The sequence below is a fragment of the Electrona antarctica genome (assembly GCF_951216825.1).
Source record: "Electrona antarctica genome assembly, chromosome: 22".
Classification (NCBI taxonomy): domain Eukaryota; kingdom Metazoa; phylum Chordata; class Actinopteri; order Myctophiformes; family Myctophidae; genus Electrona; species Electrona antarctica.
Genome location: NC_136805.1, coordinates 27923827 through 27938201, shown reverse-complemented (window position 1 = coordinate 27938201; position 14375 = coordinate 27923827). Strand labels below are relative to the sequence as shown.

At 44.6% G+C, this 14375-nt stretch overlaps 1 protein-coding gene across 1 annotated transcript in view; it reads right to left on the bottom strand.

The window, feature by feature from the left end:
* The window catches only part of LOC306915776 (protocadherin-15-like), a gene marked incomplete at its 5' end in the record, with an annotated part of 193042 nt that overhangs the window by 119460 nt on the left and 59207 nt on the right, over positions 1-14375 (bottom strand). Inside the window, 5 exon segments of the mRNA XM_079493389.1 lie at positions 415-506; positions 814-963; positions 7324-7458; positions 10233-10253; positions 10723-10929. Of these exon segments, the coding sequence (XP_079349515.1) occupies positions 415-506; positions 814-963; positions 7324-7458; positions 10233-10253; positions 10723-10929 (605 nt within the window).

Below are 14375 nucleotides of genomic sequence, written 5' to 3'. Positions count from 1 at the left end.
ATATATGGACAATATTTCAGCCGATAGTCCCAGAACTTAGGCGTATTTGACTTAAAAACAATAAAATAAAAACAACTATTAGAATATATGATTTCATGTAGCTATATTTCTATATAAAATCACACACACACACACACTCACACTCACACTCACACTCAAGCACGCACGCACGCACGCACGCACACACACACACACACACACACACACACACACACACACACACACACACACACACACACACACACACACACACACACACAAATATTAAAACGTATTCATTAAATAAAGATCAGTCAACTGAGGCACATGAGTCAGTTGACTCGGGCTCATTAATAATCAATAAGAGAACAGTCAATCCCCTGCAGTAATTAGTATAAAACACGATATAATGATGCAATGAATGACAGTATTTACGTGTTGTCCATGAGGAAGTGTCCCTGATCTCCCGCTAGGATCCGATAGGTCACCTCACCGTTGGGACCGCCATCATCATCTACTGCAGACAGCTGCATGGACACGCACACACAAGAAAACGTTAAGTTACACACACACACGCACGCACACACACACACACACACACACACACACACGCACACACACACGCACGCACGCACGCACGCACGCGCGTGCGCGCACACACACACACACACACACACACACACACACACACACACACACACACACACACACACACACACACACACACACACACACACACACACACACACACACACACACAGGCATGCATGCATTATGGAAGCAACAGAATATCATCAACAGAGGCAACAGAGGCGCGCGTGCGTGTGTTCCTACCTGTATTACAGTTTCTCCAGGCGTCATATCAGTGTAGAGGTTAACTTCATAGGACACTTTAGAAAACGTTGGTGTGTTGTCATTAGCGTCCAACACTGTTATCATCACAGACACTGGGACACTCAGCTGGACACCATCTGATGCTTGTATCTAGAGAGATGGGGAGGGGGCAACTATTACTTACTTGCTCAAACCTTTCGTTAATTTTCCTTGCTGCACTTTTCATTATTTTTCATTTCTCATAATTTGCATTGCTTAGACTTGGTGTACATTTGCCAGAAGGCCAAGGAAATAACAATTATGTTATTTCTGTGAAATTATAACCTATCAGACCCACCATCCCTGGCAGCCACAAACGGGTGAAAGCTCTCCGTCGGTATACTGTAGCATAATAAGCTGTGAATCTCTTAAGCCCACTCCACACTAATGATTCAACTCCTTGCAACATGCAACTACTTGCAACCATTACCAACCAACAACAATGCAGTGAACCTATGACACACACAAGCGTGCATGTACACAGACAGACACAGACATGCACGTATGTGCACCATTAAGTTAAAGCGCACATCTTATTAAGCCCAACACACAATGTGTCAACAAATCCTATGCACCTATGACACGTACGCAGTCACGCAGACAGAAACCGAGAGAGGCACACGGAGCACCTATTACGTAGCATCTCAGCAGCCTTGTGGTTCTTTGCCATTTTTTACTATTTTGAGAAACATTTTAAAATAGTTCAAATAGCCAATCTACCAAACCACACCAAAGGGTCGGTCGGGACAAAACAGTTTATAAGGAAAACCACACCAATGCAACTCATTGCAACCAATCAATGAGTTGCATTGGTCTTTGTTCATACTAATTCCTTTTAATTGTTCCTACTTTTAATCATTACTGCTTACAGCCAGGAAACCCTATTGGACTCAAGACCAAGAGACAAAGAGAAACAAAGACAAATTGACGGGAGAATGACAGAATTAAGTAATCTGTTTGGATTCAAACTTCCAGAGGGAACACAAATAAAGGGCAAAATTAAAGTGAACTTAAGTGTATTACCAAGAGGTACCACGACCATGGCAAACAACTGGAGAGAAGAAACATAGTTGGTGTTTCTGGAGAGAAGAAAATTATGTCTGCACACTGTGTCCTTTTTGAATTGCAGCCACCTGCAGGCTGCAGCCACCCCAACCAAAACTACACAGACAGCAATCAAATGTCAAGAGGATTACCAATCACACAGACAATCGAGCACTGCACTCACTGGCCCTGGAATGGGCAAATGAGCTGAACCTAAGGTTCAGATGGTTCGATGGTTCACGGACTTCACGCAAAGGCCTCAGTGGGTCACCCACAACAGATGACTGGCCCAAAACTGTTACCAACAATTTGTACCTCAATGTATTTTTTTCTGTAATCCTAACTCACATGCAAGTAAGTAGCCTTGCCGAGCCATGAGGCCCATAGGGCAGGAGCCTATCTCCTGTTTCTGTAGCGTGAGGCAGCTTGATGTACAAGTACACCCCCTGGACATGACGCTAGTACTGTATGTCGCAGGGACATCCAACCCTTGATGCTGAGTGTCAAGCAGGGAGGCTATCCCCCTTTTTGAAACTAGCTCCTCGCCACTCGCCCTACACACTTCCACTCGGTTTGAGCATAGATATATAAATAATATAGACGGCACCGGAATCCCCCTCCCATCCACTTGCATTACATTGCGTCTCGGTTAGTTATATATCTATGCTCAAACCGAGTGGAAGTGTGTAGGGCGAGTGGTGAGGAGCTAGTTTCAAAAAGGCCCACTGGGTCCCATTTTTTAGAGTCTTTGGTATGACCCGGCCGGGGATTGAACCCCGACCTCCCAGTCACAGGGCGGACACTCTAACCACAAGGCCACTGAGCTGGTAACTCACATGCAACCTTAAAAAAAACCAATATGCTGGCCCGCAGCTTATGATGAAGTACAGTGTTTTTAATCTACGATATTTACATTTTCTCATCTATCAGTGTATTTAATGGTCTCATACATATCTTCTCTCACTCTCCCCTGTCTCCTCACAGTTTAATTTCCCCGGCTGGGCTCTCACAATGATTACGGTTCCACGCTCCCTTTCAATCAATACACCAAACCCACCGCAATTTCCTTTGCTAGCATCCATATCGCTGTGTGTATGCATCAAAATGTGCACTCATTTACTCAAGTACATTTAACTCAAGTACAATTTTATCAATTAGTATTAACTGCATACATTAATGTAGTCTCGTGTAATATCTAATCGTTTTTTTTTTTATGTTTTTTTTTGTGGCTTTCGCCTTTATTTTTTTATTTTTTTATAGAGGGACAGACAGTAGGCTGACAGGAAATGGGGAGAGAGATGGGGGGGTGACATGCAGTAAAGGCCGTCGGGATCGGGAGTCGAACCCGCGCAAGACATGGCCAAAGCATTTCCTGGGGGTCCCCAGCCAAAAACCTTGAGAACCCCTAGTCTAAAAGACAGTATGCTGTAAATGGTAAATGGCGCATTTAGCGCTTCTATCCAAAGCGCTTACATAGATTGTGCATTTTCCACTCACACACACACACACACACACACACGGATGGCAGAGGAAACCATGCAAGGCACCAACCTGCACATCGGGAGCAATTAGGGGTTCAGAGTCTTGCTCAAGGACACTTCAACACTAACTCTGAGGGAGCCCGGGATCAAACTGGGAACCTCGCGGCCCCCAGGGGGGGCCTGCATTATGCAGATGAAAACTGTCTGCCTTCTGACAATGTGGAGCAGGTGCCTTTGGCCACAGTGGAGACAGAGTGTGCCAAGGTTAAATGCCAGAAACACAGAGGTGATCACCTACTGTAGTCCTAGAACATCTTCCCGGACCACACATCTAACAGCAGAAGGGGCTGCACTGAAAGAAGTCAGTGACTTCACACTTTTGCTGTGGGAACCAACACATGGGCATCGATCACCAGAACGTCCTACACATACCTACGTGGACGTACTAAAGAAAGATACAGAGGTGGAAAGTAGTAGCCGATATGTGGCTTAATGTATGGAGAATTGAGATGACTGGAGATAACACTGGATAGGCTTGTCCAAGGATGACCTTGAGAGAGACTCCCATGGATGAGTTGATTTCACCACAATTATCCTGTTCATATGAGACAGAGAATTGTACTGTTTGGGTGGTTTCCAGGTCCTTCTCGGTAGACATTAGTCTCATGTGTCAGAGAAGATTACAATCTCTCAATCTGCGTTCGCAGTATTCTCATTGCCCTCAACTCATCCAGTTTGATCTTGATCAACTGGACATTTGCCAGCTTTATCCTCTAGAGTAGCGCTCAATGTTTTGACTTAAGCCGTTTCTGTTGTCCATTGTCAGCTCTGTATTTCTGATCCCATGGCTCCTTCTTTGGAGAAGAGGTGCCATTGTTGTTGTTGTTGTTGTTACCCTCTCCCCTTGTCCACAAAGTATCTGAGCTGACGACAAAGATGTGAATAGAATGAGAACGAACAAGTCCAACATAATCCTACATCCAAAGAGTCATATAATCACTGCCAATGTTGAAAGGCTTAAATAAAAAGCAGTATGCAAAAAAAAGCACAGCCTAAGCAAACTACTGTAACTACACGACGTAGTCGGAAAATACCATCTTTTAAAGTCTTACATTTCCTACCTCTTTCCTACCTACATTCCTACCTTGTTGCATAGATCCAAATGACTTGAACTGTATATAAACAGGATGAGGCACAAACTCTCAATACCCGTGCTGCCTTTCCTCCCCACGTCGCTCTACACTACACTTTCCAATAAAGCAAGAAACACTATATGTGTGTGCATACTGTGCATACGTGCAAACCCCCACAGGCACGCTGCAGCATTTGGCGAGTAAAGCCTTGTTGTTCCACTTACCGCTGTGCGGTAAGAAGATTAATATATATTTCACCTCTTTGTGTTCAGCTTTGTGTGCAAAATCTAGCTCTGTTTACTTTACCTACTGTCGCGCGCGGCATGCTAAAGCATCAGCATGCGTCAGAGGAAACTGCACGAACCCCGGATACACTGACGAGAAGCCACTTCTAATAAGGATACACTGACGAGAAGCCACTTCTAATAATCTCAATGTGGGGGTGTTGGCTGATTAAAGCGCCTGTTGCCAAGCGGAAGAGTTGAAGTCCTTTATATAATGTTAATATGGCTCATCTGTCCCTCTCTCTCTCTCTATCTCTCTCCTTCCCTCCCTCCCTCCCTCTCTCTCTCTCTCTCTCTCTCTCTCTCTCTCTCTCTCTCTCTCTCTCTCTCTCTCTCTCTCTCTCTTATTTAATTTCTTCAGCAAGGCTCTCACAATGATTACTGTAGTCTGCCTTTCAATCAATAGACTAAAACGTCTGGCTTTTAAAAAAAAATCCCCTTTCATTCATGCACATATATGCACACAGACACTATGCCATCTTTAAAATACTGTAGGCTGAGCCTGTACACTCAGCCACAAGCACACTTACTGTGTGTGTGTGTGTGTGTGTGTGTGTGTGTGTGTGTGTGTGTGTGTGTGTGTGTGCGTGCGTGCGTGCGTGCGTGCGTGCGTGCGTGCGTGCGTGCATGCATGCGTGCGTGCGTGCGTGCGTGCGTGCGTGCGTGGCAAGCTATTTTGGAGGGAAGGGAATGAAAAGGATAGGTCACCACCAAAATGACATTTTGACTATCAATTACTCACCCCATGAAGCCTTGAATTCATGGAGATTATAATGTTTTGCTTCATTCCTGAGCCAATAATCAGATATTTAATTCCAATTGAATACAAACAAATACCATATTTTTAACTAAATAAAATACTCTCCAATAACTCTCATAGTGTAATCCAGTGTGGACTACTACTGTCCAAGTTAAATAAGCAAATATTGTAAATTATATACTCCTCGGAGCCAGAGCCCAAACGAGTCTGTTGTTCACAAGAGCTCTGTGTGGCTGCAGCATTTTAACCGGTGGTATGACACATGTTAACGAGCCCCCTGCTAACAATGTGGGACTTTAAAATTCACGTTGCAGCACTTCAGGCAGCAGAGTGTGTCCTTCGGGGAGGCGATGCTGGCTGGCCAGGTGGGGGTGGACGACACACATCTGGGCTTATCCACACACACTACTGGGGCTCAGCAGGGAGAAGTGGACAGGTCTCCTCCTCTACTGTCCTCCCCTCTATATCTTCCTCTCCCTCGTCTCCTCCCTTCTTCTTCACCTCTCTTCCTCTCTCTCCTACTGTCCTCCCATCTATCTCTTCCTCTCCCTCGTCTCCTCCCTTTATTCTTCACCTCTCTTCCTCTCTCTCCTACTGTCCTCCCATCTATCTCTTCCTCTCCCTCGTCTCCTCCCTTTATTCTTCACCTCTCTTCCTCTCTCTCCTACTGTCCTCCCATCTATCTCTTCCTCTCCCTTGTCCCCTCCCTTTCTTCTTCACCTCTCTTCCTCTCTCTCCTACTGTCCTCCCATCTATCTCTTCCTCTCCCTTGTCCCCTCCCTTTATTCTTCACCTCTCAGCTCTCTCTCCTACTGTCCTCCCCTCTATCTCTTTCTCTACCTCGTCTCCTCCCTTCTTCTTCACCTCTCAGCTCTCTTCCTCTCTCTCTCTGTCTCGTCGCCCTTCTCTGTTGTAGCTAACCCCCCATTTCCTCTCTTCTCTCCCATCTTGTCCTCACCTCACCCGCTGCCATGCCTCTATTCCTGTCCCCAACCGCCCATTTCCTTTCAGCATTGGATGCTACTAGAATGAAGTAGCTTAAAGGCAGAGTATGTGATATTCCTTTGTTAAAATAAGTGTTGAATAATTCTAAATTCTGATCAATGTCATAGAGTGTTTGTTCAGTAACATGGGTCTCTGTAACAGGGGTGTCCTTGTTTCTCTTTAGGGTTTCCCTGTCTCTCCCGACCTGCAGTATATGCATGTCGTGATACCAATCTTAGGAGTGAACTCATACAGGATACTAGCCTGATTAACAGTCCGCTCAGTGGAGTGGACTGTTAAAAGAAGATGTGATTAAAGATGTGATTAAAACCGCAAAACAATTGGACTATTATAGTCCGTGGTGTAAACTAATCAGTTCTACTCCTCCTTCAGTGTGTGAGTGTACAGCACAGCGGGGTACAACCAATGCGAGCGAGTTTCTCTCAGACAGACACTAAAAGCTAATTTAAGCTTTGTCACATGACCCCTTCAACGAGTGCCGCTCCACAAAACATGAATGAAGTGACATTCTTGGGGAATGGTCCCCCCAGAATAGGCTGTTGTTGTTCAAGTAATCAACAGTCTGAGCTGTATCTCTCTCTCTCTCTCTCTCTCTCTCTCTCTCTGTCTCTCTCTCTGTCTCTCCCACGCACGCACGCACGCACGCACGCACGCGCGCACGCACGCACGCACGCACGCACGCACGCACGCACGCACGCACGCACGCACAAACACAGCGCGCACAAACACACACAGCACAGCACAGCAACACAGCAACACCGTACCGTAAATGTGTATGAGTCTTGTGTTTCTCTGTCCAGAGGCTGCAACAGGGTGAGATATCTACTGATGCCAGCGGGGGAGACAGAGAACACCTGAGAGTAGCTGTCCACTGTCAACTCCAGCCGAGGATCCCTGCTCTGCTTGGACACACGCACGCACACACACACACACACACACACACACGCACACGCACGCACGCACGCACAAACGCACAGACACATGCAGAGAGAGAGAGTGACAGAGAGAAAGAGAGAAAACATTCTGTGTTAATTTTATCCATTTCCGTTTAATTCCATCTTTATACTCTCAAGAGACAAATTAACAGGTTAACAAAACAGAACAGAGATTAGAGTTGAGTGAACGGTAATTACTGTATCCAGAACAGATAGTACGTACACATATATTCACTTCATAAGACCACCGCCAACGCCTCTCCACACACACACTCACACTCTTCACACACACACACACACACACACACACACACACACACACACACACACACACACACACACACACACACACACACACACACACACGCACACGCACACGCACACACACACACACTTCTCTGATGTGCACAAATGCATGCCCACAAACACAAGGATGAAGAATTGCTTAGACGAATGTGTTTAATTTCAAAAGTCTCTGTGAAAGTTCATCCTGACATAAAAACTCTTCTGAGCATGTGTGTGTGTGTCTGTGTGTCTGTGTGTGTGTGTGTGTGTGTGTGTGTGTGTGTGTGTATGTGTGTGTGTGTGTGTGTGTGTGTGTGTGTGTGTGTGTGTGTGAGACATAAAGAGTGATGGACAGGCAATCCTCATCCAAGTTCCCCTCTGATATTACCCACAAACCGTTACCTCCTGTGTGTGTGTATGAATATGTATGTATCATATGTGTGTGTTTGTGCATGTCTGTGTGTGTCTGTGTGTGTGTGTGTGTGTGTGTGTGTGTGTGTGTGTGTGTGTGTGTGTGTGTGTGTGTGTGTGTGCGCGCGTGCGTGTGTCTAACGTGTGCGGTGTGTGTGTGTGTGTGTGTGTGTGTGTGTGTGTGTGTGTGTGTGTGTGTGTGTGTGTGTGTGTGTGTGTGTGTGTAACGTGCGTGCGTGTGTCAGCTCTCATTCCAGATAAGGCTTGCTCAGCAGGGTCGGGCTGGGTAGGGTGGTTGCTGATAATATTGTCGATGTAGCTAGAGTGTATATTGAACCATAAATAAACAGTCACACACAAGGACACACACGCACACACACACACGCCCACGCACACACACACATGCACGCACGCACGCACAAACACATACACACGCTAAATAAAGGGAATGAACAAACAGACCCACACATTGCGTACACACGCACACGCACACACACACGCACACGCAGACGCACATGCACACACACACACACACACACACACACACACACACACACACACACACACACACACACACACACACACACACACACACATATTAGAATGTATAAATAAAGGTGATGGATGGCAAATAAAACCAATTAGAACTAATCATCATTGTTGGTACTTAATGCTGGAAGAAAGACCAGGGTTGGCACTATTTACAAGGACTGGGCATATATCAGCCACTCACACGCACGCACACACGCACGCATGCACGCACACACGTCTAACGAAGGATGCAAAGGAACATGCGCAAATGCACTCACACCAAAGATACACACAAATAAAAAACAGAGGAAACACCCACAAACACTCATACCCCCACACATTTCATCCTCGCTAAGCCCATTCTTTGCTGTGGGGGTTATTTTGGAAAGCAGTGAAGCGCAGCTTGTTTCATTCAGATGTCTTAAACAAGCCAAGCTCTCAGGAATGCATTAGCGATAACAATATTGCAGTAACTGTAAATTCTTACTTTATCACTCATGGACAGGGAAAACGGCAAATTCTTTAACTATACCCGGATTACACATGACGCACTTCAACCACTGCAAGCCATGCATTTGGTAAAAAGAAAACGACGGAAACAGAAATAGTCATTCATACCAGTGATTCTCAACTTATTTAATTTCAAGGACTTCAGTTTGATATGAAATAGGCCAACTTTTTTGGCCCAGGTACCAATTGGAAGGGACTACCCAAAAGGTTTTTTGTTAAAAAGTTAAATCACTACAGTATATTCTGATAGTAATCATTGCTATAGAGTGTTTGTTCAGTATCAGGGGTCTCCCTGTCTCTCCAGCTCTTTAATAAACACCAAATACATTTTCAGGTAGGTGACAACATTTCAGCCAATCAGAAGAGAGTAGCCAGTAGAGTTGTGTGTCGAATTTGAAGTCGCTCCCTTGTATGCCCATATATGGAGATTTCTGTATCTGTCTCTCTGTGTCCCTTTATTCCTATATATGCGGAATATCGAGTTATGTGCATTACAGCTGTACACACGTACAGACAGACGTAAAGACAGACATACTGTAGACGTGGTGCATTAATAGTTAGATGAATGCCTAACTTCACTGTAGTGGTAGAAGGTTGTGTGAACCGAGTACTGTAGAAGGAAGGAAAAGAACACAGTTTCTCCATAGATATTTATCCACATCGATACCACATTGGCCACTGCTGTTCATGGGAACGATGTGTCATATTGCTCGAGGCAAGCGGTGACTCTTGTGTCTTTTGAACAAGGTCTCTCCACAATTAATATCATCACAGCATGTTCCAATTTAAAATGTGTCTTACATAGATAATAACGTTAATGATTATGAAACTGGAAATGGTTTTAGTCTCCAGGTACATGAATCAGGCATTGTCAGGTTATGGCAAGTTGCCCGTACCAATATGGCAGCAACATTAACATACGACCCAGTGGCCAATGTGGCATCTATGTATATTGTGTCTATGTGAGTTCCACAGCATTCTGCCAATCATCTGATACCTACAGGCACCTCGTTGGCTTCCAGCTATAAAGGGAGATGACAGAACAATTCATCATGACATTGGCTGGTGTGCACAGTAAGTACTTCAGTTGGTTTTACTCAAACAATGCAAACATAATATCGGGGTATGGTTATGCATGCGTACATAGGTGCCTCTGAGCATTGTGTCGGGTGGAAACCTTGTATGTTTAAAACCGTTCCTTTACAGCAAATGGGGGAAAAAAAGAACCAGTGTTCCATTGGATCCAAATAGTTATTTAGTCAAAAGCTCTTGTTGATAGCTGAATTATTTAGAAAACCAGACCGACTTAACCACCTTTAACCTGGTTAAAGGTGGTTAAGTGTATGTGTCTGTTCTAGCAGAGCTACTGTACATGTACATAAGCATGACACTATTATATGACAAAGGAAAAAAAAGCATAAAAGGATTGTGTGTGTGTGTGTGCGTGCGTGCGTGCGTGCGTGCGTGCGCGTGTGCGTGAATAATCCTCACCTCCTCTACGTCGTTATCCAGAGCCATGATAACCAGCGGTGTGGACAAGGTTGCGTTGGTCGCTATGGTGGTACCCACGGGCGCTGCCTCACTGACGTAGCCATGGTAACGCCTCTCCAGGAAGTAGGGAGCCTGGTTGTTCTCGTCCAGAATTTCGATTTGGAGGTTGGCGAAGGCTGGGAGGGGGTGACCATTATCCTGCTCTGCCTGAGAGAGAGAGAGAGAGAGAGAGAGAGAGAGAGAGAGAGAGAGAGACAGAGAAAATGAGAGAGAGAAAGAGAGAAGAGAGAGAGAGAGAGAGAGAGAGAGAGAGAGAGAGAGAGAGAGAGAGAGAGAGAGAGAGAGAGAGAAAATGAGAGAGAGAGAGAGAGCGAGAGAGCGAGAGAGAGAGAGAGAGAGAGACAGAGACAGAGACAGAGACAGACAGACAGACAGACAGACAGACAGACAGACAAGTAAGTAATGTTTGTGCTTCTAAATTGTTGAACAAATACATTGAGGCAGCACTATTAGCAGACTGAAAACTCATTTTCGTAAATGTCCATTTAAATGACAAAGCGTCATTGATCCAAATAAAACACGCACACGCACACAGTACACACTACAGTATATGGAGCCAGTCAATCTTGCAGCTGATACCGGAACGGCCAGAGGTGGGGATTTGGATGATGTTTTCGCCCTTGTCCGTCCGGTGTTTGATAGTCTGTCTGGTGGCGCTGTAACAGGCCACTTCATGCCTTGAACCGTAAGGCATACCAAACATGTTTTATGCCCTGGATTCCGTGGATCATGACCATAGAGTTATAAATAAGAGACGGCACCGGAATTCACCTCCCATCCACTTGCATTGAGTTGCTCACCCAGGGCATGGGGCGTTTTCACCACTTCTTCCGGGTTGTTAAAGTGGTTGGCTACGTCATCGAATTGCATTCAAGTCAACGGAGCAATTCAGCGCGCTGAGCCATAAACATGAACAAGCACCACGAGTCATGCGTACCCATAGTGACGTCATTGGCCCGCTTCGAGCTGCAGTACCTACTTTCGGCCACCATGTCTATTATGTTTCCTCTCAGTGGTCGGGGCTTGATCTTGACACAATTTCCCATAGAGGCCACGTCCGTTTCCACCTGACAAGATTTAATTCAGGCGTCTTATTGACACAGAGTATGCCCGACAGACACACTGCAGACAACCTGGCTGGTAGGTAAACTAAATGATGCGGTGACGGAGGCTTGGTAGCCTGGCGTTGCCAGACACAACGTGGATTCACTCACGCCTCCTCCCCGTTAATAGCCGCTATGATATCGGGGGGGGGAAGCGAGAGTGAATCCACGTTAACAGTATGGCAAAGCTAGGCTAGAGACTTGGGGACTGAAGTGCGTTCAAACCTGAAGATATATATTTGTTTCCAGTTGCTTCAATCGCTTCGCTTTGGTCGCGCAGGTCCCTTCGTGCCAGCTTACTCTTTTCCATGCAAGATCTGTAGCTTCCCGTCTTCCCCCTCCCTCGAGTGGTGGATTATATTATTGATATAATATGATATAACAGATATAAAAAGTACACAGTAATTTAACTGAGTGTAACCGCGCTCATTCCATTTTGTGGTCTCGAAACACCTTTAGGCTACTGGGAAAGTGTGTGCATCACAGATTCACAGTGCATGTGTTCACGATAATGCACATAACGTTGTGGCTGCTAATTCCCCCGTCCGGGCGGACTGGGACTCCATTTTTTAATGGGTAATAAAATAGCGATTTCTTTCCTTAACGCTACTATGCACAACCTGAAATAGTAATAATAATATTATTAAACTAGAAAAGTGTGTGATCATCTTCTTCTGTGCTTTACTGTACTTTGCAGTTGAAGTTGTGATAAAACCTCTTGAACTAGTCTAAGGTTGTCATGCAACCACAGTGCTTTGTTGACCAAGAGCACCAAATGTACCAGTAGGCACACTGGCAGCTTTCTGTGGACAAAGCCCCTGTTCGACGTTTCTGGAGCGTCCGCACTTGCAGAGATTCGCCACGGTATTATCATCCCCTAAGGTAGTACAAAATAATTAAAATGGTTGATCTATATGTGGTGAGAAAACGTTATAATTCAATATCTCAAAACCTATCACAACAAACCCGCACAAACAATGTTAAATTTTTCCGATTCATTTTCAGCTAGAGCAGAATGTGATGCATGCCCAGTGGCTTCATTCTATTACCAGCCCGAGATATAATGGAGATTAAAAACATCCACAGACGGTACGCCACAGCTTCACAATTACAGCCATTCAAAATCCTCAGGACAGATTGGATTCGACTGGAAGACGCTGGAATTTACAGCAAAGTAATAAACTGCATGCATAAACGCATCCCCCTTAACAGATGCCTAAGGCATTGTGGAGCAGCACTCGTGGGAGGTGTTAGTCGATGTGCACAATTTGTTTTAGATAACAGACTGTTACGGACCACGGTCCTGTTGGTTATTTGATTATATTTGTTTTAGTATAATTATTATTTATGGTGACTATTTAACTGGGATAATAATTATAAGTTGTATTATATGGCATATTACAAGTTGTGTTTCTTTTGCCCCCTGATTATGAATGAGTTGATGAAACTATGAGACTGTTGGCTACAGTTCTCATATGAATGAATACAGACATGGCTGTGAGTGACAGGTCCCTGATTGGACCTGCCCCTCTCTTCCTTATTGGCTCTCCCCGACAACACCAGTTTCCTGTTGGCTGAGCACTCTTCCTGTCGCTCTATAAAAGCTCAGTTGAACTTGGACTTCACCGGGGGACGACAGCATATCTAGCAGCAGAGACTCGATCCCTCTGTCCTCCGCTCGTTTGCCTGCCTTTTGTTCTGTTTAGTTTTGTTCTTTATTAGTTGTTCTGTTCTGCCGTAAGTTGCCTGAGATATATTTTGTTTTGGTTTGTTGCCCAGTGATTTAAGTTAAAAGCCTTAGCTCATTCATATATATATAAATTGTTATTCTTATTAAGTCTGTAAATCATTATTTAAAATGTGAAGCCCGGTTCCTACTCCACCATGTAGGGATGCCAGGTATTTTTCCTTTCTCCTGATTTATTGTAATTTTGGTTAGTTAGGTTAGTTAGGGATTTAGAATTGTATTTTTGTTTAAATCTGTTAGGGCCTTAGTTAGGGGTAAACTTTTGATTTCTAGTTAGAGCCGTTTTCTTAGCATAGAACCTGCACCTTGAAGCCAATGCTATACAGTTGTGAACCAAAGAACAAGAAAATGTAAACTTTGTCTCTGTTAATGGAAAAAAAAGAGCTACAACAATAAACTAAAGTTCTTTTTCAACCCTGTCTCCTCTTGCATTATGTTATGTTCCTTCACCCTAGACGAAGGTGCGTAACACAGACAGATTGACCATAATCGTGAAACTGTGTCCTGTTTGCAAGAAATCCCCTTTTACGTAGTTTGAAAGGTTGTCCAGTTTTTTGTTTTTTGAGATTAAATGAATACAGTGGAAAGGTAGCATCATCATGTGACTAATAATATTTGAAGTTTCTTGTGCAGGTTTCTGGTTGATGCTTTGGAGCTTTTGTATTTATTTGTCATTGTAAAATAACAGAATCTCATGGCATTTTGGGATATCCTACCTAAACAAGGAACCACTTGATGTCACC